The 26,090-nt window shown below is 45.5% G+C and overlaps 1 protein-coding gene across 7 annotated transcripts in view; it reads right to left on the bottom strand.

The window, feature by feature from the left end:
* Positions 1-26,090, bottom strand: part of RGS8 (regulator of G protein signaling 8) — a 147,269-nt gene that overhangs the window by 16,549 nt on the left and 104,630 nt on the right. For 6 of the 7 annotated variants that reach the window (XM_047839745.1, XM_047839744.1, XM_047839746.1 and 3 more), the window contains 4 exons: positions 12,221-12,294; positions 10,211-10,340; positions 7,656-7,757; positions 6,542-6,606 (listed from right to left, as the gene is read on the bottom strand). In XM_047839745.1, the coding sequence (XP_047695701.1) occupies positions 6,542-6,606; positions 7,656-7,757; positions 10,211-10,236 (193 nt within the window). In that variant the 5' untranslated portion in view covers positions 10,237-10,340; positions 12,221-12,294. The remainder of the gene's footprint in view (positions 1-6,541; positions 6,607-7,655; positions 7,758-10,210; positions 10,341-12,220; positions 12,295-26,090) is intronic. The other variant, XM_047839751.1, reaches the window with a different exon arrangement.

The raw sequence follows: 26,090 nt of genomic DNA, 5'->3' as shown, positions 1-26,090 counted from the left end.
TGGTATGTTATAACAGTAGTAGGATTTGACAGGTGTTAGACTCTTCGAGCCAGAAAGGACATGAGAGATTAAGGCCTACATTGGACACAAAGAAATGGTGAGGCTCTAAGGTTGGATGGTTTCTTATTCCTAGGATGTGGTAGCAGAAGCCTAAGGACAGCCTGGGTCTTACAACTCCTATTCCAATGTTCTTTTCTATTTTATCAAGCACAAGCTAGGTCAAGTAACAACAACGACAAAAACCAAGCTAGGGCCTGTATCCACAACCAGTATAAGAAATTAGCAAGGAGTTTTCTATTGAAAGGGAAACAAAGAAAAATGTCCCTAATGGGTAAAAGCATTCACAAATGACTCCTTTAATACAAGGGAAGTGTTATAAAGCTCCAGGTACACCAGTCCATCACCTAAAAGGTTCCCAAAATTAAATGTCCAGGAATATTTATCTAATTAGTTTGATACAGGAACACTGCAGGGAGTCTCAAAGAGGGACCACATCAGATTCGCCTGCTGGGTTGTTAAAAACTACATCCCCAGGGGGGATTCTCTCACATACACTGAAGGGAAATTGGGAAGGGATGAGGAAAGGATACCAAAAGCTCATGACACGAAGGGGGTGAGGTATTATGGAATATGAATAAGCACCCCCCCTGACGATTCTAATACAGTCCCCACCCAACCCTCATGTTCAACCCCCAGCTGCCCATGGAAAGAAGCTGATGCCATTTCTAGCATACAGAAAGCATGAAATCCGTTTCCTCGATGAATTTAATGTTGTGTTATAACAAAAATAATTAAAAGAGTTCTCTTTTGTGGAGCCCTTCTACGTCATGTTGTCATACTTAGCATTTCACAACCATAGCCACATTTAAATCTCAAACAACTATGCAAGGCAAGGCTTATCATTCCCCTTTTACAGATGAGGAAAGCGAGGTTTAGAGAAGTTGTGTAATTTGCCCAAGGTCACAGAGCCAGTAAGCGACAGAATGGATGTTGGAGGCCCATCCAATTGCTTTTCATTCAAACCTTTTCCAGCAGACTTTGAATAGTTACCTTATCTATTCCTGGCACTCCTTCTATAAAGGCTAAATGCACCCACATTCCTGGGTGCAAGTAAAGATCATAACAATGTAGAGAGGTTGGCAAAGAGGAAGAGAAACTTCTTTCCATCCATGTCTCCTTCACATACCTCTTTCTAACCCTTAGCCTCAGTTTATCCAGAAAACACACTTGCCATCTTTGATTATTTACGGCAAACACCGTCCACCATACCCGCTGCATAGGTAGCATCATACCATCAAAGGGTTGTGCTGCCTTAGAACTTTGGAAGGCTGTAACACAGTCTTCAGTGTGTTTCTTGGAAAGCACAGGCCACCTGTGTCACCAAGATGCTCCAGATTCATCGCTTTATGTACTTATGTTTTAGAGTGTTTCTCAAGATTTAGTGGGCATAAATATTACTGGAGGGCTTGAGGAAAAACAAATTACTGAGTCCCACCCCTAGAGATTCTGCCTCCGTCGGTCTGAGACCAAACCCCAGAATTTTCACTTCTTACAAGTACCCAGCAGCTGCTGGGGCTGCTTTCTTTGGATCACACTTTGAGTAACACTATTCCAGAATTTTTTGGCTTGGAGAAGGATGTGGGGAGGGCTATGCAATGAATGGAAACCTGATACTTAAACTGTACATTCTAAAGTTAATGACCATTTGGATGAATAATTAAGGAATTTCATTAGCTCGTAATCTTAACGTTGTTGTTTGTTTTGGGTTTTCTGCTTGGTTGCTGTGTGACCAGATCAAGTCATTATATTTTTCTATATCTCAATCATTATCCCAAAGAGGCCAATTTTTAAAAACCAACAGCTTCCTTATTTATTGGTCTCCTTTTCTTAGAGGTGGATACTAACTCTGTGAATGCAAAAGAGCTTTCAATTATACTATTCCACTCGCCTGACATTCCCTGGGCCTGGTGGGGACAGGTCAGCACAGACCCTCCATGCTCTGGGCAAACAATGCAACAAAGCCAAGGACCAAATGGATGCCCAGGGTGAGGTGTTCTGTCATCCAGGTATAGGATCAGGCTAAAAAAAGTGAGTGAGAGAAAGGGGAAGAAACCCTGTCTACACTTTCCTCTTAAAACTGGAATGAATCCAACTTTTATGTGAAAACACACACACACATACACACACACACACACACACACACACACACACACACACAAAGGAAGGAGGGAGGAAGGAAGGAAGAAAGGAAGGAGGAAGATTCAGAGTTTGAACTGAATCAGAGTTCAGGACTGAAGGTCCCACTAAAAGTTGGACACGAACATCAGGAGGAAATCAAAGCACACAATTTTGTACCTACTCTCCCGTAACCCATCAGAAAAGAATTCTCCCACAAACTGGGAGTCTTTGCTGTCCTGGGTATGAGGTGCAGAGGCAGGAAGTCTTCTCGATGTGTACATGTACATGCACACACACATGCATACACACAAACCCTCCAGGGCAGTGTAAGGAGCACAGCTCACAGACACCAAGTCTAACTGTCCCTGGATGAGCAGGAAAAAGACGCCAAATTAACCCACATTAGAAATCTTTCTTTGGCTGATCAAGTCACCAGCAATTTCATTTTTCATTTGTTAGTTGGGGGAAAAAAAAGAAGCCCTCAGCAAGTGGCTGTCCCCCAGACCTCCATGGTATCTCTTCAGCTTGGTCCTGCACTTGTAAGTAAATGTGATTGGAAATCAAACTGGTTCAAATATTTTCTTTCCAGATTTTTCTCTTTCTAAAGTTTAAAAAATGAAGTTTCTTTCTTCTTTTCCTGAGGTTTGAGCCTGAGAAGAGCTCCCTACATGGTGGGACCCTGTCGAGGTGGGAAGCTTTCGTAACCCAGGTGCTTCAGCCCCTCATTTGGTTGCCTGAACAATTTCAGCTTTGAAGCAGCTTTACGTAACCCTGCAGGCAGCGCTGACTCAAACCACCTGCCGTAGGTGTTTGGTTATGGCTTAGTCTCCAGGATTGCTACAGACAGCATCCTAGAACAAGATGGTAGTCCTGGATCCAGTCTCTGAAACACCGTATTCCAGATCCTTCATTGTAGAGATGAAGAACCAGATTTTCCAAGAGATTGAGGGACTCCATCAAGGCTGCCCAGCTATTTAGAAGCAGAACCGGGTTAAAATCATTCGGACACAGGTCTGACTACCAGCTAATGTTCTTAACTTAATTGTGCAGAAGCATATTCTCCAATTAAGTGCAAACAATGCTCTAAACTAAAAACAGACCCGCTGCTGCCAGGTCAGTAAGGACTTCTAATACTGACAAAATGGAATTTAAGAGGAACACCCAATATCAGGATTCTATCTGAAATCTTGAAACTCCCTAGCCTGTAGTCAGCACACTATTATTTCTTTTTTTTTTTTTTTATTTATTTTTGGGACAGAGAGAGACAGAGCATGAACGGGGGAGGGGCAGAGAGAGAGGGAGACACAGAATCGGAAACAGGCTCCAGGCTCTGAGCCATCAGCCCAGAGCCTGACGCGGGGCTCGAACTCACGGACCGCGAGATCGTGACCTGGCTGAAGTCGGACGCTTAACCGACTGCGCCACCCAGGCGCCCCAGCACACTATTATTTCTTATGTCCATGTCTCAGAAGGCTGCATTCTCCACCAGGGAGGTCCTGTCCTGTCCACCCCCAACCAACTGCTTAGCACAGACTTCAAACATAATGAACACTTAGTACACCTTTATTGAAATAAATGAGTGCCCAAAACACTCAAGCAGAGTAGGGAAGGTAAAGATGCTCTATAAACTGAGAATGGGGGAAAAAAAGAATTATCTGAAATAGAAAACTCAGGGAGGACAGTTGCCTACATACAGAGGATTACCAGGGGGGTGGGTTCTAGACTAAAGCACATTGTTTCCGGAGCTCATTCGTGATTCTCCTTTCTTTACTTTTTAGGACATTTTGCTATCTTAATTGAAAGCCCTGCACACCTCTGATCAACCACTGTCCCTCCTGAGGGACCAGCACACATGCAATCCCTTTGGAAAAGCTTAATCAGCCCTAATTGAGTCACAGCATTAACCCAAATTAATTAGACTTTAAGAAAGTTGTCAACACCCTTCAAGGTAACCTGGGCTCCAACTCCTCCCTAGCCTTCACAGGGAGAAGGCTATGGAAATTCTGCCAGTGACCTGTGAATACAGGCCTCTTTCTTCTCAAAGATGTTCGCTCATTGGCTTTTTATTTCTATGCTAAACAGAAATCAAAACAGAACATCAGACTCCAGGAAGGATCACAGAACCTCCAAGTCCAAAACAACCTATTTCTGTTGTGCCTTGACAAAGAAGCAATGTGGTGGCCCCTTAGTGGAATCCCCATCTCAGAAAGGAGTAACTGCCTTCCTGGAAACCAAATACATCCAGGATGGAAGGAGAACCAAGTGTCTGCAGCTCTAAAAGTCACTGAATAAAACAAATAAAAGTAAACCTTTTAATCTCCAGGTCTTGTCACTGCAGCAGTTCAAATATACCCTAAGATTCCATCCACTAATTTAATGACCATAAGCTTTGTCTCTAATGGCTCAGCATTAATAACTGGCAGCCAAATTTGCAACCTTATTCTTAAGGCACATTTATTTTGCATTTGATAAATAAGCATCATTAAAAAAAATACCACCATATTCTTACACAACACCTTTAAGTAGAAAACCCCAATAAAGGTGTCTTCTTGTGAAGATTCTCATACCCAGGTGACAGCATACAGGTGTTTCTATCACCATTTCAGAATGAGGAAACAGCCTCAGGGACTTGAACTAAGTGAGTCAGTTATGAGGCTGAAATAGAAACCAAACTTCAAGATGACCTTGAAGTAAATCCAGCCAGGAAAGAAGGTGTAAATTAATAGTGACACTTGTCTAGCCTAATGTGACTCCAGAAAACAAGTCAAAAAAATAGCCTCATAAAAACAAGCCTTCCTGCCAAATCCAAAGTATTATTGAACATATGCCATTACCTTGGCAAATTTACCACAGAAGCTGGCTGTTTGGGGTACAGCCACATGTCACACACACTCTACCTATGCTGGCTTGTTTTCCTTCCTGAGTGTAGTCCACAGAACACTCAAATGACTATGTGTCTCACGAAACTACTTGCTACAATATATGCTTAGTCTTAGATCTCACATTTCATTTTAAAATCTGTTCAAGAGTATTTGTTAACTAGTTTACTAGGATCAGGGGCATAGTTAGAGGGAACAGCCCATCCAGCAGAGAGAAAAACCAGTTCTAAAGACATCTGAGGATTGGGGGACTCCATCAAGGCCACTCAATTACCTAGTAGCTGAGCTGGGTCAAAATCAAGAACATAGGTCTGAATATCAGCCAATGCCCTTAACCTCCTCTTACAAAAATCAAGTTCCCCAATTAAGTGGAAACAAGACTCTAAGCTAAAAGCTACCCTTCTGTACCCAGATCAATCAGGATTTCTACTATTGGCAGGAAGGGTATAAAAGGAACTCTGAAGGTCTGGGTAAAACCTTTCCTCTGCAAAAGACCCTCTTCTCTTCCTCACCCCTGTTCGCCCACTCCTATGTATTTCTTGCCACTAGGATTTCTTTTTTTGTTTTTTAAGTTTTATTTATTTATTTTGAGAGAGAGCGAGAGAGAGAACATGAGCAGGGGGAGGGAGGGGCAAAGAGAGAGAGGGAGAGAAAGAATCCTAAGCAGGGGTTCGAACCCATGAACTGAACCCTGAGATCATGATGTGAGCCAAGATCAAGAGTCGGGGCTTAACTGACTAAATTGCCCAGACACCCCACCAGTAGAATTTCAAAGCCTGATAATTTTGGACTTGCTTATGATGAGAAAAAAGCAAGAGCTGGAAAGTTTGGCCGGCATCAAAGCACCCTTCCCACCCCAAAATATGCATGATTACGTCTGTATCTGTTGGGGGACAAAAGGCATGAGAAATGAGGAAAAGGGAAAACAGAAAAGAAGGGGCAGCAGAAATATGTTCTAGTAAAAACCACACCCATCCAGAAACTGAGGAGTGTGATACAGCCGGAGTAGTAAAGCCCCAAAATAAAAAGCAACAAGAAAACACAAAACTATGCCAACTCAAGAGACTAACAAAACGCACAGAATATACATTTGATGGATGAGTAACCCAAGGCTCTCCAGGGACTTGGAGGGAGGTCATTTAATTTTATAAACAAGATCTGGGGTGGAAACTAGATGGTCATTCCCACTGAGCCCATCACTCCAACTCCCTAAACTGACTTCTTTCTTGCCAGAACTTCTGAAAATATGAAGGCTTCTTGGGACCATACTTTCAACCCAGAATGCAGGAAAGAAGGCCCTCTTCCCACTACACCTAAACTGTGTTTTGTTATCCATCCACTTCCCTAAGCAGGAGGCTCTGTGAGGGCAGGGACCTAAGCTGTGTGGGGCACCCAGTACAGTACCTGGATCATGGTGGGAATTTGGTGCATCTTTTGCTAAACGGGTGATTTGCTGCGACACAATGAGACCTGACTCTACTTACACTTATGGGAGAGAAGCACGTCAAAGGAATCTGCCCACCTCGTGGCTTCTTCTGTGGATAGTCTCCTAGGAAAGAAGAAACATCTCTCTTGAATATTTCTGAAATGACCCCCCACCCCCGCCCCGCCATCAGCAACCATTGAGATTTGCTCAGGCAAACAAATCAGAACAATGAGAGGAAGGGGTACAGACGAAGAACCACACCTGGATTCCTACAGTTCTGTCACTGTCGATGGGTACATTCTTAAGTAACTGATGGCAAACCTCAGTACTGGAATTCAGTGTGTTGAGTACATTAGATTTCAGTCTAAAAAACCAAGCTAAGTAAGCACATGATATAAAGATGCCAAGACAACCATGGAAAGAAACCAGCCTTAGAGTCAGAAAAGGTAGGCTGAGCTCCTGACTCCATATTTTACGGTGACATAAATCTCTTCACCTGTGCAATGGGTATCATGATGCACATCCCAGAACCTCGCAAGGGTTAAAGGAGGTAACATCTAGGACATCATTTAACACAGTACTTGCACAGTACAGGCACTGAATCCAGATTATCTGAACCTAAACACATTTTTAGAGTATTTTTGAGTGCTTGTTTCCAAACTAAGAGCTCAGATGGCCAACTAAGTAGAACCAGGGAGTATCCTTCATCACAGATTCGTAAGAGTGGTGGATAATATGGTTCTCTTAAAAGTAAAAAGAGCTGGTGGCACCTGGGTGGCTCAGTCAGTTAAGCGTCCGACTTCAGCTGAGGTTATAATCTCGTTTGTGGGTTCGAGCCCCACTGTGCTGACAGCTCGGAGCCTGGAGCCCGCTTCGGATTCTGTGTCTCCCTCCCTCTCTGCCCCTCCCCGACTCACACTCTCAAAAACATTTTCTCTCAAAAATAAAGAAACGTTAAAAAAAAAAGTAAAAACAAGGTTCCTATTCTGAATTAAATCATGCATTTTGAAAAGGAAAGTTTAGGGATATAAAAGAAGCTGCCAAGTGGCAGGGATTTACTGTCACCCGGCTCATCTGGTCAACAACTCAATAGAGAAGAACAGGTCCTACAGCCCTGAGGTGGGCACCCCATGGTGAGCCCCCTGGGAATGCCAGGTGGCCGCACTACTCACTTTAGAGCACGGTTGGGTTTGTCGGGAAGAATAGCTGTGAAATCACTACACGAGTCTGACTTGTGAGACAGGCATCCCAGGCGGGTCCTCATCCCTTTGTTCCTGCAACAACACAGGGCAGAAGGACGGGGAACTGTTGTGATCGTACCTGTCAGCTCTAGAAAGGCCCCCCGGAACTGCTGCTGCAGGAGCCTCAGCTGCCTCCCCTGACCCCCCATCCTGCCCCAGGCGGTCCCTAAAGATTTCATGAACAAGAGGAGAGATACCTAGAAGATCAAGGGATATACTCACTCCCTAACTCGACTACTGGAATGGTAATAGGTACCCTACCCCCTAGAGGCTTAAGGCTTTTTCAAAGCTAACATTCAACTTGATAGTAAGTCAATGAAGGTCATTAGCTTGGAAGAATTTCTAAATTGGGATTCTCTGTAGGGAAAGGAAATACAGCGAAGACAAAATAACAATCCACATTTTGCTCTCCCACTAGGAGGGCAAAGGAGCAACAGCAGCAGTTTCTGATTGCAAAGCCTTGGAAGTGGTACCCACACGGAGGGTAGAGAGTTGTTCGCATAAGACAGGGGTGCAGACCACAGAATCTCAGCACACAAATGAAGCTTTAAGGCAAATGAATTCTGACTCAGGTTCTCCCCACTCATCCCAAAACCGGGGGGGGATATATATACATATACATAAATGGCTACGGACCAGCAAGGACCAACACCCATAGGTGACTACAATGAATGGTCAAGAACCAGGACCCCTTTCTCAGTTCTTTCATGGACTTCACTCATCTCTCATATTCCTACTTATATTCTGGCTTATCTCAATCAGCATGTTTACAATTTTAACACATATGTGTAAAATTCTTGTACTTTTTATTTTCCTAAGACGTTTAAAAGTTCTCTGTTATGGAGAATCCAATGGGAAATTACGCGAATGTCTCTTTCTGACTTACAACATTAGTGCCTTTTAACCTTTAACCAGAGATCAGCAAACTACGGCCCCACAAGATGCCTGTTTGTGTAAATAAAGTTTACTGGAACACGACAGCACCCATTCATTTCCATATTGTCTAAAGCTGCTTTCAAGCAGGAGGGCAGAGTTGGATGGTTACAATACAGACTATATAAAACTCAAAATATTTACTCTCTGTCCCTTGACAGAGTAAGTTTACTGACCCTGGACCTTTAACCGTGGCAGCTCCTCGCATGCAGAGCAAAGGTAAGTGGGAAGGGTTTGGGGTAATCAAATCAGGACTTTGGAGTGACCTAAAAGGGCACCGCCACAAGCACACTGGTAACAATTTGCCACAGAAATAGTCCTAGAGAAGTTATTTTCCATGTGGAAGGGAAGTTCTTCCAGCCTGGCTTTCCCTTCCCCTGTTTCACGAATCCTGGACCTGGGCAGAGACATTAGAAGCCATCCAATTCGATCTCTTCCTTTCACTCCACATGGGTTTTCATCCCTGTCCCAGCTTCTCCAACAAACGTCAACTGGGATGGTATTATATTTGGCAAGGGTGGACATTTGTATTCCACAGCCCATCTCCGAGAGCCTTTTAAAGCTGGAACATCCAAGTTCCCAGAAATATCCCCTCTCCTGCAGAAAACTGGGTCTGCACGTCCTATGTTCCCACCTCTGATCTCAGCCAGGCGCATTATGAAGCCATCGATTTTGTGGCATTTTAAAACATTGGTGCTAGCCATTCTATCTCCGGCGATGGTGAGCATGTTATGTCCACTCGCTCTTACAAATCACAGGGTGCTCTGACACCAGGCCATGTGAGCAACTGATTAAGGGCCCCAGAGTCACCACATTCCATGAATTCAAGTAAAGGTCTTGCTCTGGCTGCACCAAGGCCAAAACCCAACTGTCAGGGAGTACATTCACTCCTCGGTGCCCCAGAATCATCAATCACAGAATAGTCAGGTCAATGCCCCCAAAGAGCAATTAAGAGGACTTCAAAAAATGGCAAATCCACAAAAGCCATCTAACCAAGTTTAGCAGGGGCCAGTGTACAGGGTATACTTGTTACCAAGACAACGGTGATTCTCCCAAATAGTTTGCAAAGATCTTCCACAAGATATTCTTTGGGGCCAAATGGTTTTGATTTTCCATCTTGTGTAGCTGAGACCTGAATTATAACCCTGTTAGTTAGGTCTGAAATAATGGGAGCAGAAGTGAGAGTCAAAGGTTAAGGTTACTTAAAAACAACAACAACAACAACACGAAACCAGAAATCAAAGCTTGCCCTCATCTCTCTTCCCTGTTCCAGTACCTTATAGAGGTCCCTAAATGGTTCAGTACAAGCTCATGCACAGTCCCACCCCATGAGTCCCACCAGTCAATAGGAGGGTTCGGCGCTAAGGCAGGTCCCGTTTGCAAGGCCACAACTTTGCAAGAAGCACCCAGGAAGGACAGCATGGTCCACACAGATGGCCTGAGGGGCTGGATGCAAGTGGACCACCCGTGGGATTAGAAGGCTGGGGCAGGCTCAAACAGCAGGGGAGAAAGGGGAAAGGGACAGGCGTGGGAAGACAGGTTAGCATCATTACCTGCGTGGCATCAGTAAAGCGGCCATGCAGGCACACGCTTACGGTTAACCCTCTGGCCGGTGTGCAGGGACGTCAGGGCGGGAGATAAGACTGCGGGGCACAGGGGTAAATCCCTCTCACGTCCTCTCACCTAAAATCAAAGAATCTGCTGTAAGAGGGGGGCCACCCTCTCTTATCTGACTGCGCTACAAATCCTCTTGGATGGCTGTCCGCTGACAGAATACCTTCCCACACACAGCCCGCTCCCCACAAATGTCTGCTTGTCCTGAGGAAGGGTGACCAACTAAGGATGAACAGGGACAAATTGCTGGGTGGCTCCTACGTCCCCAAAACACAGCCCATCAACAGTGAAGTGGGGCACATGCCCCAGGGGAGGGAGGCATGGGCCTGGCAAGCCAAAAATTACCATTCTCTTTGTCTTACTCCGGTGGGGCCCAAGTGAACAGCCAGCCAGGGGTGGGGAGTGGGTGGTCAGCGCTTGTTCTAGAATTATTTGATTGGCTGCCTCTCTGATTCTCGCCTTCCTCTAAGGATGGGATGCAAGGGGCCTTGGGAGGGTATAAGCAGGAGGAAGGGTAAAGGCTCATCGAGCACTGTCATGGCATAGGCTTGCTCCTTTGCAGGGATCACAGGCACAAGCTGACAAAATGAATATGCCAACCTCTCTGTCTTGCCCACGGGGAGGCTGCCTGACCTTCCTCAGCCTGGGCACTGGCCTGTTCCCGACCTGAAGCAGGGAGGACATCAGGAAAGGGGACACTGAGGCTGAGGGCTCATCGACTGATCATCTCTCTCTCCTGAGGGTCCCACTCTCAGTACTTCAAACCCTTTGTTCCCACAAAAATGACAGGAAGAAACACGTGAAGAGAGCAGCCTATCCATAAAGGGCTCCCCCGGGGAACCCTGACACCAAACATAGAATCCATTTTAAAAGAAACCTAATTTAGATAGATAAGGTCCCCACTCGATCTTACTCCATGTAAGTTATTTTGATATTACACGGAACATTTCAACAAATACTTTTTGAAATACCGTCTCGAATAATACCATAATTAATAAAATTAAAAGACTGCTTTAAAACTAAACTAAAAAATAAATAAATAAAACCAGTTAGACTTTGTGTAAAAGCTCATCCCCAGGCGACTGAGCTTAGATCATGTTCCCTGCCAGTGAGGACGTCTCCTTCATCCTTGTCCTAATGGTGTGCACACCTGCCTGGCCAGAAGTCAGGAAATCGAAGCTCTTTGCAGCCTTAAGGTTCTCCTACAGCTGCAAGAAATCACTGTTTGGGGCACCTCTGCCTCATTTCCTCCTGCTTATGGGAAACAGCCACAGAGGACGGGAAGCCTGTGCCAGGGGCCTTCATTACTCTGGTGCTGAACAGAAGCAGGGACTGCTCCCCACGTACATGGCAGGCAAGGTCATTGGGGGCAGGTGTTACCAGGCCTCCGGTCACTGCCTTGCCTCTCTTCCTGTTCCCACTGCTAGCTCCTACTGGCTTGCCGGGACTGCTTCCATGCCTGCCTCTCTCCCTTCCAAATCCAGCACTGCCCACCGCTGCCCCTCGGACCTTCCACCATCCCTTTACTCAGCTCAGCCTTGGATTCGATTAAATAAGAATCTACAGGACACTCTGGCCCCCGCTGCCTCCTTCACCCCAGCATCTTGGGACTCTAATTCCATTTGGCCCTTGACTTCTAGGGGACAGAATTCGGGGTTACCAGAGCCCAGACAGGCCTGCAGCAATGTGCCCTCTTAGGTGGACACCAAGTTACAGGTGACTCTGAGGCGGACAGGATGGGACATAATGGAAAGAGAGGATACTCAAGGAAAAAACAAAGGTTAAAAGCAAAGAGCAACGATTTTTAAAGAGGGGAAGAGAAACGAAGAGTCTCAGCAGGGAGAAAGCAATCAATATGCATGGAGAGGCAGGTTAATTAAATATGGATAATGCAATCAGCCCACATGGGCACCTTGAAGAGGAAAGAGAAAAGCAAAAGCCATACTCACTGTCTTTGACCGGTCCTCATGGCCTGCAGGTCTTTGCCAACTGGATGGTCAGAGAGGCTGCAGGCTGAGGAGTTCTGGGGAAAGAGTAGATCTTTCTTTTAGCAGTCAGATCCTCGGTGGGTGAAGAACATGTGTGCATGGATGCACAGGCACACTCGTGCGTGCACACACATATATACACACGCATGCACGCACAACACACCTCCCACCACTCGAGCCGGGCAGCAGGCGGCCCCGCTGAAAGCTCTTCTCTCTGCTTGTCACATCCAGTAAATACTGAAGCAGCCTACACCCAGCGGGCGGCGGCTCAGCTCCCGGGCACAGTCTGCACGCCCATCCTCATTGGCAGGATGCAGGAGGTGCCCCTGAACAGAGCTCGCCTGGCACTCCTCCCGTACCTTCCTCTTCAGCCTCACTAACCTGCTTCCCTGCTCCTCTGGCTGCAGCTCAGGGAGAAGTCCCCACAGCCCAAAGCTGCCTCCCTCTGCACCCAGAGGCTGTGCAGGGGGCAGCGAAGCCGTAGGTATTAACTCTTTCCGGCCACCAATGAGCTGAAAATCAAGTGTCCAGGGGGCCCTCTTCTAATGAGCTCTGCTGCTGGCTGAAGGCTGGTTGCTGCTCAGGGAGCAGGGAGCATAAAGATCTTGCCCCAGACAGCTGCTGACAGCAGGAGCCAAGCTGAATCAAATCTCCTAATGAGCCAGGAGGAGGGGGGCTGTCTTGCTGGGTGTGATGTGATGTGATAAATGCAGAGAGCAAGAAAGCTACGGGGCAGGTCACACATCTAAATTCCACCCCCTTTCTCCCAATTTCTATTGTGCTTCACTACCAAGCCAAACCACACAGCCCTGAAATTACCCCCTCTGCCACATCTCAGCTGTCCCCCTTACTCTACGAAGGCACTTCTCCCCCGTCTGTCTCTACTCCCACCCCCCAGCACCAAACACACCATCACTCCTGACTTCTTAATGAGAAATTTCCACCTCTTCTGCCTCCTTAAAACATGTATATTTCCAATTCTGCTGGCTTTTCCTACAGTGGAAATTCACCTCTCTCCCTCATCCATCACCTAGCAACTTCCCCCTACTTGCATTTGTTATGGAGTGAGACTTTTCCCTTTGTTCTGCCCAATCTGCACATTATCCCTATTTTTCTGTCTTCTGCATTTTTTGTCCTTCCAAACCACCTTACCCACATGGACCTTCACACTGTCTGGTTCAGTCCTCCTCCAGAAGGAGGACTCCCTCTTCCTGCCTTCCTGCTTGCCCTAGTACAGTAGTTCTCTGAGTATCCCCCCCCCCCCCACCCTCCACCAGCAGCTGTCAGCATCACCTGGGAATGTGTTAGAAATGCAAATTCTCAGGCCCAACCCCCAGACCTACAGAATCAGAAGCCCAGGGGATGGAACCCACTCTCCCAGGTGATTCTGATGCATGCTAAAGTTTGCAAACTGCTACCCTGGGACAAAGCTGACCTTCTCCACATTCTACTCTAGTCTCTAAGGCTGGATCTCCTGCTCCCACTCAGGAACTAGCTCCAAGCGTACCGAACCTTTGCCGCAAGTCATATCGGACACCTAGAAGGCAGCATTTGCTACAGGCAGCAGAAATCTCTACAGAAGGTGATGGCTTTATAATAAAAATATTAGATTCCATTTGTTTAACCTTTCATAATGTGGAAAGCATGTCCGTGTATTGTTTCTCAACAATCCTATTCCATAGTCAGAGTATTAATCTCCCCAAGTTACAGATGAGAAGATTGAGGCTAGAAAAGGTAGCATGCCTTTTTCTAGGTGACACAACACGTCAGGGGCAACTCAAGGACCAGACTTGTTTTCTTAGAACTCTTACAGCAGAGCTTTCCCTACTACGTCACGCTGGGACGAATTCCTGGCAGGTCTGTTGGTGCAGAACCCATATTCTCGCAGTGATAGGAGTATGCCTCAAGCACACACTGACGACAGGATGAAATAAAAAGTCTGATGCTGCCTCCACAGTGACTCATTGTCTCTCTCTGGAAATGTCCACAGTGTGCCTCTGTTAGGTAAATGGAACTTCGTGTTATAAAGTGAGATGCAAGAGAAATGTTTTCCATTCCTCAAAGCCCCTGTCTTGAACTCTGACGCTACCTGGGGTTTAGAATTTAAGCATAGGGGGTGCCTGGGTGGCTAAGTTGGTTGAGCGTCTGACTCTTGGTTTCGGCTCAGGTCCTGATCTTGCGGCTTCGGGGGTTCAAGCCCCGCATCACACACACTCCATGCTGACAGCAAGGAGCCTGCTTGGGATTCTGTCTGTCTGTCTCTCTCTCTCTCTCTCTTTCTCTCTCTCTGCCCCTTCCCTGCTCTCTCTTTCTCTCTCTCTCTCTCTCTCTCTCTCTCGCTCTCTCTTGCAAAGCAAATAAATTTTTGAAAAAGAATAAGAATTGAAGCATAAAGAGAATCCTTTGCTTCTAGACATTTTCTTGATACATGGCAACCGTAAGAAACAGGTTCACATATAAACTGTGAATACGGCCCATTGATAAGCACTTCCCTAATCCAAGAGAAGTTATTGCACAAGGTGGATCCTCCCCGATTCCATGCATACAGCCTTTTTTAAACAAGCACTCAGTATGTGCCAGACATTGTGCTCAACGTTGCACCGCTGCTGTCTTATTTAACTCTCACAACAAACTTACAAGGCTGACATTTTTATCGTCCCCATTTTACAGATGGAGAAACAGAGACAAGTCACTTAAAAGTGGCAGAGCTGGTGCCTGATACCAAACTTCCTGTTTCCAACCCTTGCTATGCCCCTTGCTTTTAACACAAAGGTAGTATCATCATGGGACTCCTCTTCTGGTGCTAAAATTGTGAGATAAAGGCCTCCTCCAAGTCCCAGGCTGCCCCATCTGGCATCCAGGATTGAAAGGCACTGAGGAGTTAGGGCAGGACTGCAGATGGGCCCAAGTCTCACGTGGGGGCTGACTAGTATTAACTTGGCATCATAATCTTCAATTAGCCATTGGAGAAATGATATAGTCCTAGGAAGTCAATAAGCCAACCCAAGTGTTTAAGGAAAGATAGAATCATTAATAAAAATTTAAGGAACAGCAGGAATATAAAGAGCTAGGACATGCATCTAACATGAGTAAAAAGAAAAAATTAGGGGTACCTGGGTGGCTTGACCAGTTAAGCCTCCGACTCTTGATCTCGGCTCAGGTCATAATCTCACGGTTTGTGGGTTTGAGCCCCTCATCAGGTTCTATGCTTACAGCACGGATCCTACTTAGGATTCTCTCTCTCTCTCTCTCTCTCTCTCTCTCTCTCTCTCTCTCTCAAAGTAAATAAATAAACTTAAAAAAAAAAGAAAAATGAAAACTAGTCCAAACTTTTTTTTTTAACCCAAACATTCCTAAACATCAAAGTGTAACTACACCGTACCCTAGTTTGAGAAGCACAGACCTAGTACAGGGTCCCTCTCAGGGGAGGACTCTAACTTAATCTTTCTTCCTTTAGAGGCAGGTACACTAGGCATTCCTGCAGGGGCAGGGTGGGGGGCTCAGCAGAGCGGAGGGGGTCCACATTCGGGCATGGTCTCCTCTCCTGAAGGAGAGAGACAGGGAAGGGCACGCAGGGAGGGGTAGTAGTGACAAAGGCACTCACCTACTTGCACTGTTTCCCCGGGGTTAGAGCCCTGGCCCAGGAATACAGAGCCCTGGATTCTCTTCTGGTCACTGCTCCTGAGTTGCTAGCTGCAGACTCGGCATAGGAGATCTCAGCCCAGACACAGGGTTTTTCCCAGGAAAACAGGCATCACAAGCCCTGCTCTCACTCTGAGTTTCTCACTCTTCCCTGCCCCTCTCAGCTCTTCTCCCTCTCCGTTTGTTCCTCCTGGGAAACCCAACTTCTGGCAACCGTGCTTCAGTCCTGCCTCTTTTCCAGAGGACAACCAGACAACTCCATCCCCCTCAGACTCTGCAGATGCAACTGTGTCCGAAACAACCTCCTTTCCCTCCAAATCCTCCCTTCCTGCTGGGCTCCCTATGCTTGCTCATGACAGTGCTCTGTCCTAGCCCCAGGGTAGTGAGTAGAGGTATTTCTGGCTTCTTTTTCTCTTGCCCCGTTGAACTGATTTTTAAAACTTCTCATTACATTTCTGAACTATTTCTTAACTTTATCCCCTCTCATTCATTGACACTGCCGTTCAGAGGTCATTGGGCACCCAGCTTGGTGCATTCCTCTTCCACTCCCTCCTAAGTAGCTGATCTTCCTGCCCCCATTTCGATGCCTCCCCCCACCCCCCATAAACCTCATGGCGCACTACACTACCACCAGAGTGACCCACTGAACAGGTACCATAAAGTGAATCGTCTCTATAGTCATTTTCGATGGGCTTCATTGTGGCAACGTGTCCTACCTGACATCCTGACAATTTGGTCCCATTTGCCTATCCGGTCTTGTATCCCATTGTGCACACATACGTGCCTGATTCCTCTGCTGCCTCCTCTCCAGAATGTTCCCCCACACCCTGGATCTACCCTCTTAACTCCCAGTTCCTTCTCTCAACCCAATGCCTCCAAAATAAAAATTCTCCTTTCCAAAGCTTTTCCAGAACACCCTCAATCAGAAAAGGAATCCCTCCATCCCAACACCACCACATTGCCGTGTGACTCTGACAGCCCCCAACATGGTCTATAGTTTATCCTTGTGATTTATGTTTTCCGATCCTCCCAAATGACTACGTGTTCCACAAAGACAGACTCTGACTTATTCCCCTTGCTATCAATTCTCATTGCCTCGTCTGAAGCAGGTGTTTAATAAATGTCAGCTGGATTTGATTTTGAGCTCATAAAAAAAAAAAAATTCTGAAAAATCACCGAGCATTCCTTATGGCGCAAACACTTTGGACTACCACAGTCTCAGGGTCAAGACTGCAGTCAGCCTAACGCTAACGACGCTCAGGGGCAGCAGCATGGGTATTTGCGAACTATTGTTCCCAACAGTGCAGTCAGGGCAGGGTGGAATTAATCAAGAGCAAAAGGAGCACCTGGCATTGTCACACAGGCCACAAAAATGTAATTAAATTGAAGATAAAGGGAATTACAGTCTGCAATATAATATTTTTAAAAGCCATGTTAGTAGAGGAGGAGGTTTACTGCCAAATGCCCCCTGTGTGTTTATTTAATCAACATACCACCTAAGACAGTGCCACATTAAAAGCTTTTAATGAAACAGTCATTCAGATATTAGATTTGAATTCTGGTCAGCATGCTAAAGCTCTTCCACAAATCTTTTAAAAGCAATTTCCACTCTGTAGCTTCCTAGTAACAGCAGAAACATGAATCAACATATGCTGCATTGATTTGGGGTTTCCATGGAGACTGGAAGGACACAGGGAAGGGAAGGACAGAAAGAGGCCACTCAGCCCAAAATTCTACTTAAAAAAAAAAATACGTCTCGATTTCATCCCTCTGAGTATTAGCAGCCTCATTTCCTGCTCATCAGTTCAAGCATCCAGATATTTAATTTGTAATAAGTCTGCTCAACTTCTCACGAGGAATATCAGAGGGGATGCGGAAAGAAGTCAGCAGTCAAAGGTGTGAGCCCATGAGGTTTGCACAGAGACCCGAACAAGCACAGGATCTGGAATGAGAAGAAAAGACCTCTGGTCCTAACTCTGCGTTAACTAGCTCCATGACACTCACTACCCTAACTAGCTATGTGGTCACTAACATCATGAAGATAAAGGGAATTACTGTCTGCAATATAATATTTTTTAAAAGCCATGGTAGTAGAGGAGGAGGTTTATTGCCAAATGCCCCGTTCGTTTATTTAATCAACAGAGCTTTGATTTTTGATTTATTCTCCCATAAAACACAAATGAACTGTCCTGTTTATTTTTCAGAGTGGCTATAAGAAAGAAAAGGATCCTATAAAGGATCCTATAAAAAGGATGTGGGAAGGAAGATGCCTTGCAAATTCTAGTCCACTGTATGCCCTACCACAGATGGTCCCCTACTTATGATGGGTCCACCTGAGATTGTTCCCCTTATGACCGTGTGACTTTGCTGTGGTGAGAAAGGGACACACATTAAGTGGAGACCAGACTTCGTGTTTTGCATTCTGCTCTTTTTCTCAGGCTGGTGATACGTGGTAGGATGCTTGCTCATGATCCCGCGCAGCGGCAGCCGCGAGATCACAAGAGTCAACAACTAATACCCTTACAACCAACCTGTATGCTTACAACCATCCCATGTTTCACTTTCAGTGCAGTACTCAATACATTACATGAGATGTTCGACACTTGATTATAAAATGGGCTTTGTGTTGGATGATTTTGCCCAACTGTAGCTAAAGTAAGTGTTCGGAGCATGTTTAAGGTAGCCCAGGCTAAGCTATGAAGTTCAGTAGGTTAGATGTATCAAATGCATTTTTGACTTAGGATATTTTCAACTTATGATGAGTTTATCAGGACATAACCCCATCAGAAGTCAAGGAAAATCTGTATTATACTTGGTGATACTCTGGACTTCTCTTTAAATAGAATTTTGCCAGGGGTGCCTGGGTGGCTCAGTCAGTTAAGCATCCGACTTCGGCTCAGGTCATGATCTCACAGTTCGTGAGTTTGAGCCTCGAGTCGGGCTCTGTGCTGACAGCTTGGAACCTGGAGCCTGCTTTGGATTCTGTGTCTCCCTCTCTCTCTGTCCCTCCCCACTTCACACACTCTCTCTCAAAAATAAATAAAAATATTGAAATAGAATTTTGCCAGCAAGTAAGTATATACGTCTTTTTTAAAAAATCGCTGATTTAGTGGGGAGTATACTGACCTGGAAAAAAGAAAAGTGGGTTGGACAGGCCTGAGTTTCAATCCCTACTCTGTAATTTTCCAGATCTGTGACTATGGGCACGTTACTCCTCCTGAGTCGTTTTCATCACAGGTAGAATGAAGATAACAGTACCAAAGCTGTAGGCTTATTAGAGGATTGTTACATGGATTAACCGAGTGGCTCGAGCAATGCTTGGCAAACGGCAAACGGCAAATGAGTGTGTAATGTGAGCCACGATCATTAGCCGTCTCGTCTGTTTCGTCATCTGTAAAATGGGAATTAGGATTCCTACTACTTCCCTACTTCACATAGGGGATTACTTGGATGACATCTGCCCACTATTTGATAAACTGTTCGGGAAAATGCCCTAAATGAATACAACGTTGTTATTAAAAGATTCGTGTGTACTACCTGCTAACCGAGGTGACACAAAAATGTATGAAACATGTTTGTGAGGCTTTTCAAGCGTCTTGGTGGATAGGGGGTTACACGTGTCTCTGGTACCTTTTTCATTCTCTTTTGTTCCTTTTGAGCTCTCAGGTGTCTCTTTACCACTCACTGCAGCCTTTTCTGTCCTCTTTTCTTTATTCACTATTGTTATGCTTCTCCTTTTAAGTGCATCTAGAAGGAATTTTAAAATTAAACTTCAGGGGCGCCTGGGTGGCGCAGTCGGTTAAGCGTCCGACTTCAGCCAGGTCACGATCTCGCGGTCCGTGAGTTCGAGCCCCGCGTCAGGCTCTGGGCTGATGGCTCGGAGCCTGGAGCCTGTTTCCGATTCTGTGTCTCCCTCTCTCTCTGCCCCTCCCCCGTTCATGCTCTGTCTCTCTCTGTCCCAAAAATAAATAAATGTTGAAAAAAAAAATTAAACTTCAGAAACTTTGGAGTCTATGCGATTGTTCCTTAGGCCTCCTAAAATTAAATGGTACACCAACACGGGGCAAATGACACAAAATGAGATGTTATAGGGATTTTAGGAATTATAGGACTGTTCCTCCAACAATGGTCACCAGTGTTAGATGTGTGTGTGTGTGTGTGTGTGCGTGTGTCCACACACACGCGCGCACACACACACACACACACACACACACACATATCTATCTATCTATCAACCAAATGCAATACATGGAGTTTATTTTGGACCCTGATTCAAATTTAAAACCATAAAATATTACAAGAAACTTAAGCACTGATTAGATATTGATATTAATGTGATATTGAGGGGTTTTTTTTCTTAAGCAACTTATTATATAGAGATACATTCTGAAATATTTAGAGTTGAAATAATATGTTATCTGGGAATTGCTTCAAAATCATTTAGGGTGGATGGGAGTGCAGGGTGTTGAAGCTGGGAGGTTATACACAGGTGTTCACTGTTCTATTCTCTTGTGTATATTTAAAATTGTGCATAAAACTGTTTTAAATAGTGTGACCACTGACAATATATGCTTCAGTAAAATAAGCCTATGAAGTGTAAACTATTAGTGCAAGAAAACTGAAATATAGAAAGAGGCAATTTGAATAGGAATTGATTTCTGGTATTGTAAGTTTTCTTTCCCACGAATAAATCCATTTTCAGAAAAACCTTTTATTTGACTTCTATGGAGCAGTTGCCAAAATTCATAGAGGTTTCGAGGGGGTATGAGTCTTTGTTATCACCTACAGAAAGTAAACTTTAAAGACTTTGCCCAAGGTCACATTTCGTAAAGCATGGTCAGAACTCCAGCCCAGAGCTCCTGGGGTGGAATCCCGCCATATCCTTTCTTCCCATTGCTGAGCTGCCCATCTCCACATCCAGAATCCAGGACGGTAAGTAAGTCTTGGATCAGGATACAAATGACGACCTGTGTGCTTACCTCCCCAACCCTTCTTCGTTCCTATTGTAAACTCAGCCTCAAACAGTGAACTTGGCTTTTACAAACTAGCTTCCCATTGGCCAGCTGGCTTCCATGAAGGCAGCTGAAGGGTGGGAGTCCACAGTGGAGGCAAAGAGAGGGCTCATGCAACACACACAATCCTTCACACACCCCTACCCTGATCTCCTGGTTCACCAATTGAGGCCTCAGATATGAATTATCTCAAGCCCTTTCCCTGTCTCATCCCCTGCGATTCTAGCCACACTTACACACAACTTTCCTTCCTTCCCAACATTCATGGATGTGTCTACTCAAGGTAAATCCTTCCTCCTGTGGCCCTGAGCCCGTCCTTCCCATCTGCCCTGCTTTATCAACCCTGTACCTTTATTCTTTCCTTCTCCCATGTTATTCTATACTTACAAATAAAAATACTCTTTCATTACAAAAATATTCTCCCCTGGGGTGGGAGGTTCCTCCTTTTGTCAGCAAAGCTCCCTGAAAGAATTTCCTGTTTCCCCACTTCCTATCCCTTCCTCCATCCTTTGCAGTTTGGTTTCCATCCCTACCGCTCCCTTGAAAGAGCAACTTCCATATTGTGAGGTTCAGTGGTCCATGGTCCTTGTCCTCATGGACCTCTGGGTGCATTTGCCATGGTGGCGATTTAGTTTTGGCACCTCCACCCCCTCGACCTCCTTGGTCTCCTTTGCTGGCTCCTCCTCTGCCCACTCCATAATGCTGACATTCTCCTGCCCTCTAACCTTGGTTTCCTGCTCTCCTCTCTTTAAATGCTCCTTGGGCAATCTCATCCTTGCCTGTTGTCCCAACTACATTGGGTATACTGACCACTTCTGAATATTTTCCTCTAATTCTGGTCGCTCTTCCAATCATATAGATTCTTTACAGCCCATGGGTTGCTGGACATACCCGTCAGGTATCCCACAGGCACAACAAATAAAAATATGTCTAATAATTAACCATATCATAGCCCCTTCTTCTCCTGACCCATTTTATCCCCCACCCCACCCCCATCACCTTACATACACATACAAATCTTCCTCTGGAATTCCTGGTCTCAGTTTCTGACACCACCAACCACTGAGTAACTCAAGCCAGAAATAAGGAAGTAACTAGACACTACTCCCTTTTCTCTCATCTCCTATAGTCAACCAATTACCAGATCATACTGATCAAATCTCCCTCATCATTTTCACATCTGTCCCCTCCTCTCCATCCTTACTAGTACTGCCCTGCTACATGTCCCACTTGTTCATCCCTAGTTCTTGTCCTCGTTGTCTTTGGTGTCTGTGATCAACCTACCCCCCTTAACTTCAGCTCCATTTTGCAGCCATAGTAACCAGTTTAAATCACAAATATGACTACATTCACTTCTCCTCACAACCTATAAGTCCCCTGGCCTATGGATAAAGTTAAACATCCTAACACATGAGCTCCCCAAGAGCTGGGTCCCACCTGCCTCGAGGGCCACCCACCACTCCCCTGGTTTGTTTTTCATGCTCCAATGACTCCATGTGGTTCACAATCTTGAGCGCATACCACAGGCTCCACATCTCTGGGCCTCATTCATACCTTCTCATCCTTCAAATTGCACTTCAGGACCACTTCCTCCAAGCAGCCTCCCCTGCACACCCAGATTCCATAAGTGCCCTACCATGTGCTCCCAGACATGCTTCTGTGTATCAGAACATGGCCTGATCTGGTGCCTGCAACTCTCTTCTACTAATCAGACTCTTAGGTTCATCAAGGGCAGGAAAGTGTATTCATTCATTCATTCATTCATTCATCCATTTATTCAACTAACATTGAGGCATTTCCTGTGTGCCAAACAATGTACCAGGCAGAGTACATTACCTGTGCACATTATGTAAGTGAAAGCTGTATTTTCCATCTCTATATCTCCAACACCACGTACAGTGCCTGGCACCAAGAAGATGCTCAATAAACATTTGCTGAACCAGCCAGCAGACAAGTGAGTGAGACCACGTACAGAGTCACAGAAATGGTACAGGCTCCAGGATCTGGTGACAAGGGTTCACGTTCCAACTCTGCCCATTCATTGCTGGGTCATCTTGGCTGAAGACCTTGCTTTCTTATCTATGAAATCAGAATTACTAAGGCAATGCCAACCTCCTATTTTACTGTAAGAATTCAGTGGGATATATAAGCAAACATGGATTGTACATTATTCAGTATCATGAAAACATGAAGTCACACTGACGGTGTCAGTCACAGAGAGCAGAGGCCCAACACCAAATGGGTGTGGGGATGGAGGCTGCAGAGGAAGGGGCAGCAGGCCAGAGAGAGAGCAGCAGCAGGACCTAGTTTTCAAAGCCCTGGGGCTGTGATGTAAGCACGAGGGACTGCCACAACTGAAATGTGGCTCCCTCCTCCTATCTTGTGGTGCCAGGGCGCTAGCTATCAATCTCTTCCCCTCCTTAGGCAGTAACAAAAGCTTTACCATTTGCCATCAGGGTCTACAGCTGTGGGCAGAAGGCAGCTCCGGCCCTCGCCCCTCCTCTGAATATAAAACGAGCTGTTTCTAATCCTCCATTTTCAATGACTTCAGCCAAAGGCTTTCACCAGCTCCATTCTGGCCAGTCACTTAGAGTCACGCGAAAAGGAAACTCCTCATAGCCATCAGACCAGGGTTGGGCTCTGGTGCAGCAACAGTGGTAGAAATCAGTGGAGTGGAGCCCCGGCCTCCTCCAGGGACAGCTCTCCCACTGGGATCTGCTCCTACCTTCACAGAGCCCTCAGGGAAAGGAGGCAACTTGCTTTTGAGCCTGTGCTGGGCGCACATTAACGTCCGCGCTGGGGGCAGGAGGAGGCCCCAGGGCTGTGTGAGTGCACTCTGATGCACAAAGATGACGAGCAGATTCTAACACTTTTCCTTGAGCGACAAGGCCTGGTCGGAAGAGGCCCTCTTCCTTCTAGGACCTTTTGTTGAAAAATTCAGAAGCCTGTTGGAAATTCCATACACAGCACACTAACAAAGGACCCGATGAGAAGGCTGAAGCTTCCTGGCCAGTGAAAAACATCCTAATCCCTGAGGCGCAGATGGGGAGCAAAGGAGCACTTCTAGCATCTCTGGAGGTGTAGATTTTTGGACCAAGAGGAAATAAAAAAGCACAAAACAGTCTGGGATAGGATGGGCAGCACAAAAAGTCTAAGCCATGAAGCCATCACACAAAACAAAGCTTACATTTATGTGGCACAATCACAACCTACAAATTGCTTTCACTTCTCTGGCTGAATTTGATCAGTTCTTAACCTCCTAGCCTCAATATGCTCTGGGAAGTCGAGAGGATTAAACAGCATCATGTAGGGAAATTACCTAGCAAAGGAGTCTGGCACATCTTGGTAGCTGGGAGCTACCATTATTCCTTCTAGTGGATCTCACAAAAACCTTTGGAAGTAAGCTGGGTGCTGATTATTGTGCCCATTTTACAGACTACAGAAGCAAAGTTGTTCAGTAGCCCTGAGTGAAGGGCCCATGGTAATTCCATTAATGGCCCTAGGGAGACTTGAACCCAGGACCACCAGGGCTTTCCCTACTCTATACGACATTTCAGCGTGAATAGATCTTCATCACTGAGATCCACGTTTGGAGGCTTTTGTTAATGGAACTATGATGGGATTTGCTCAGCCATCCATCCACACTCTCACTCACTCCCCTAGGAGTACCTGGCATTTGTGAAATGGCTATCATAGCTAAGGAACCATGATCTTCAGGTCAGAGTTAACTGACCCATGAAAGAAAGACCTTGGCTTCAGTATCAGACTTAATCCAACCAGACACATATTATGAGAAAGTTTTCCGATTCTTTGTGTATTAGGCACTGGGTGAATTTTTTTTTTAAGTGACTAATGGAGCCAGTCCCCAGGGGTGGCTTAGTGACGCCTGGACACGGTGGACTACAGGGCTGTCTACATACTCTAATAGCCCTGTTCACCCCAGGCCCATGGACCTTCTCTAGGAAACCTACTCTAAGGACTGAGAAGAGAGCAAATGGTTAACAAAAACTAGTTTACGGGATTGATTCAGTGCTCATGGGGCTATCACTCCCAAAATAACAGCCATCGATAGCATAATATCACATTGCATGTTTACAGCTCTGAGCTTTTCCCAAACACTTATATGATCTCAGGATCACAGCTATCTCATTCCCCTACTTTCCAGCACCTCCTCCATCTTCCAAGAAAACCCTGAAGTTTTCCAAATCTGTAGGAACAAATAATCCAAAAAACAACCCACACTGCAGGATGCAGCAGGTTTTCCTTCTTATTTCATTACTTTGAAAGCATCCCAAGATCAGGACTTAGAAGGACCTGAAAGCCAGATTTTCAGGATGTGTGTGAAACAATGGATTGACATTGAGTGGCTCTAACACAGAAACAGAAAAACCACTCTCCTCCACACCTCCCAAAAGTCACTACCGAGACAGCCCTGAGAAGCACCCATTTAGCTGATGCCAGGGACTCATCACCTCCTATAAGTGGCAACTATGCCCTCAATTCACTGCTTAGCAATTGGTGACCTGCCAAAAAAAAAAAAAAAAAAACACACACAAAAAAACAAAACAAAGCAAAAACCCAGTAGCTATGTATGATGATGGATATTAACTACATTTATTGTGGCAATCACTTTGCAATACATACACAAACCAAATCATTGTGTTGTACACCTGAAACTAATATAATGGTACGTGGCAATTATATCTCAGTTAAAACAAAAACAAAAAACCTTGTCCCAGCAAGTCTAGTTTTAAGAATATGTTCAAGCAAACAATCCAGAATGTGAGCAAAATTTTAAGTATGATGTTATTCCAGCAATGTATATAATAATAAAACAAATTTAATTAATAAAGGAAAGAAAACAGTAACCTGCCGATGGATGTTAGTTACCTCAATGGTGGGAATCCATGTATCTACCAGATCATCACATTGGACACTTTAAACATATCACAATTTTATTTGTTAATTCCACCTCAACAAAGCTGGGGGGAAAGATAACAACAGAAAAAACTGGCGACCTCCAATGTACCTTCATCTGCCTCCGACTCATTGTGATTGTGAATCCTGCACTGGAATGTGTCACCAGTGTTAGTCACCAGCAACACCGGGACCTGCACTGGACGAAACAAAACAGATGCTGTGGGCAGCCAGACTGCTGTGCAGACGACCCACTTAAA

The sequence above is a fragment of the Prionailurus viverrinus genome, chromosome F1 (assembly GCF_022837055.1).
Source record: "Prionailurus viverrinus isolate Anna chromosome F1, UM_Priviv_1.0, whole genome shotgun sequence".
Lineage (NCBI taxonomy): Eukaryota > Metazoa > Chordata > Mammalia > Carnivora > Felidae > Prionailurus > Prionailurus viverrinus.
This window is presented reverse-complemented; position numbering and strand designations above follow the sequence as displayed.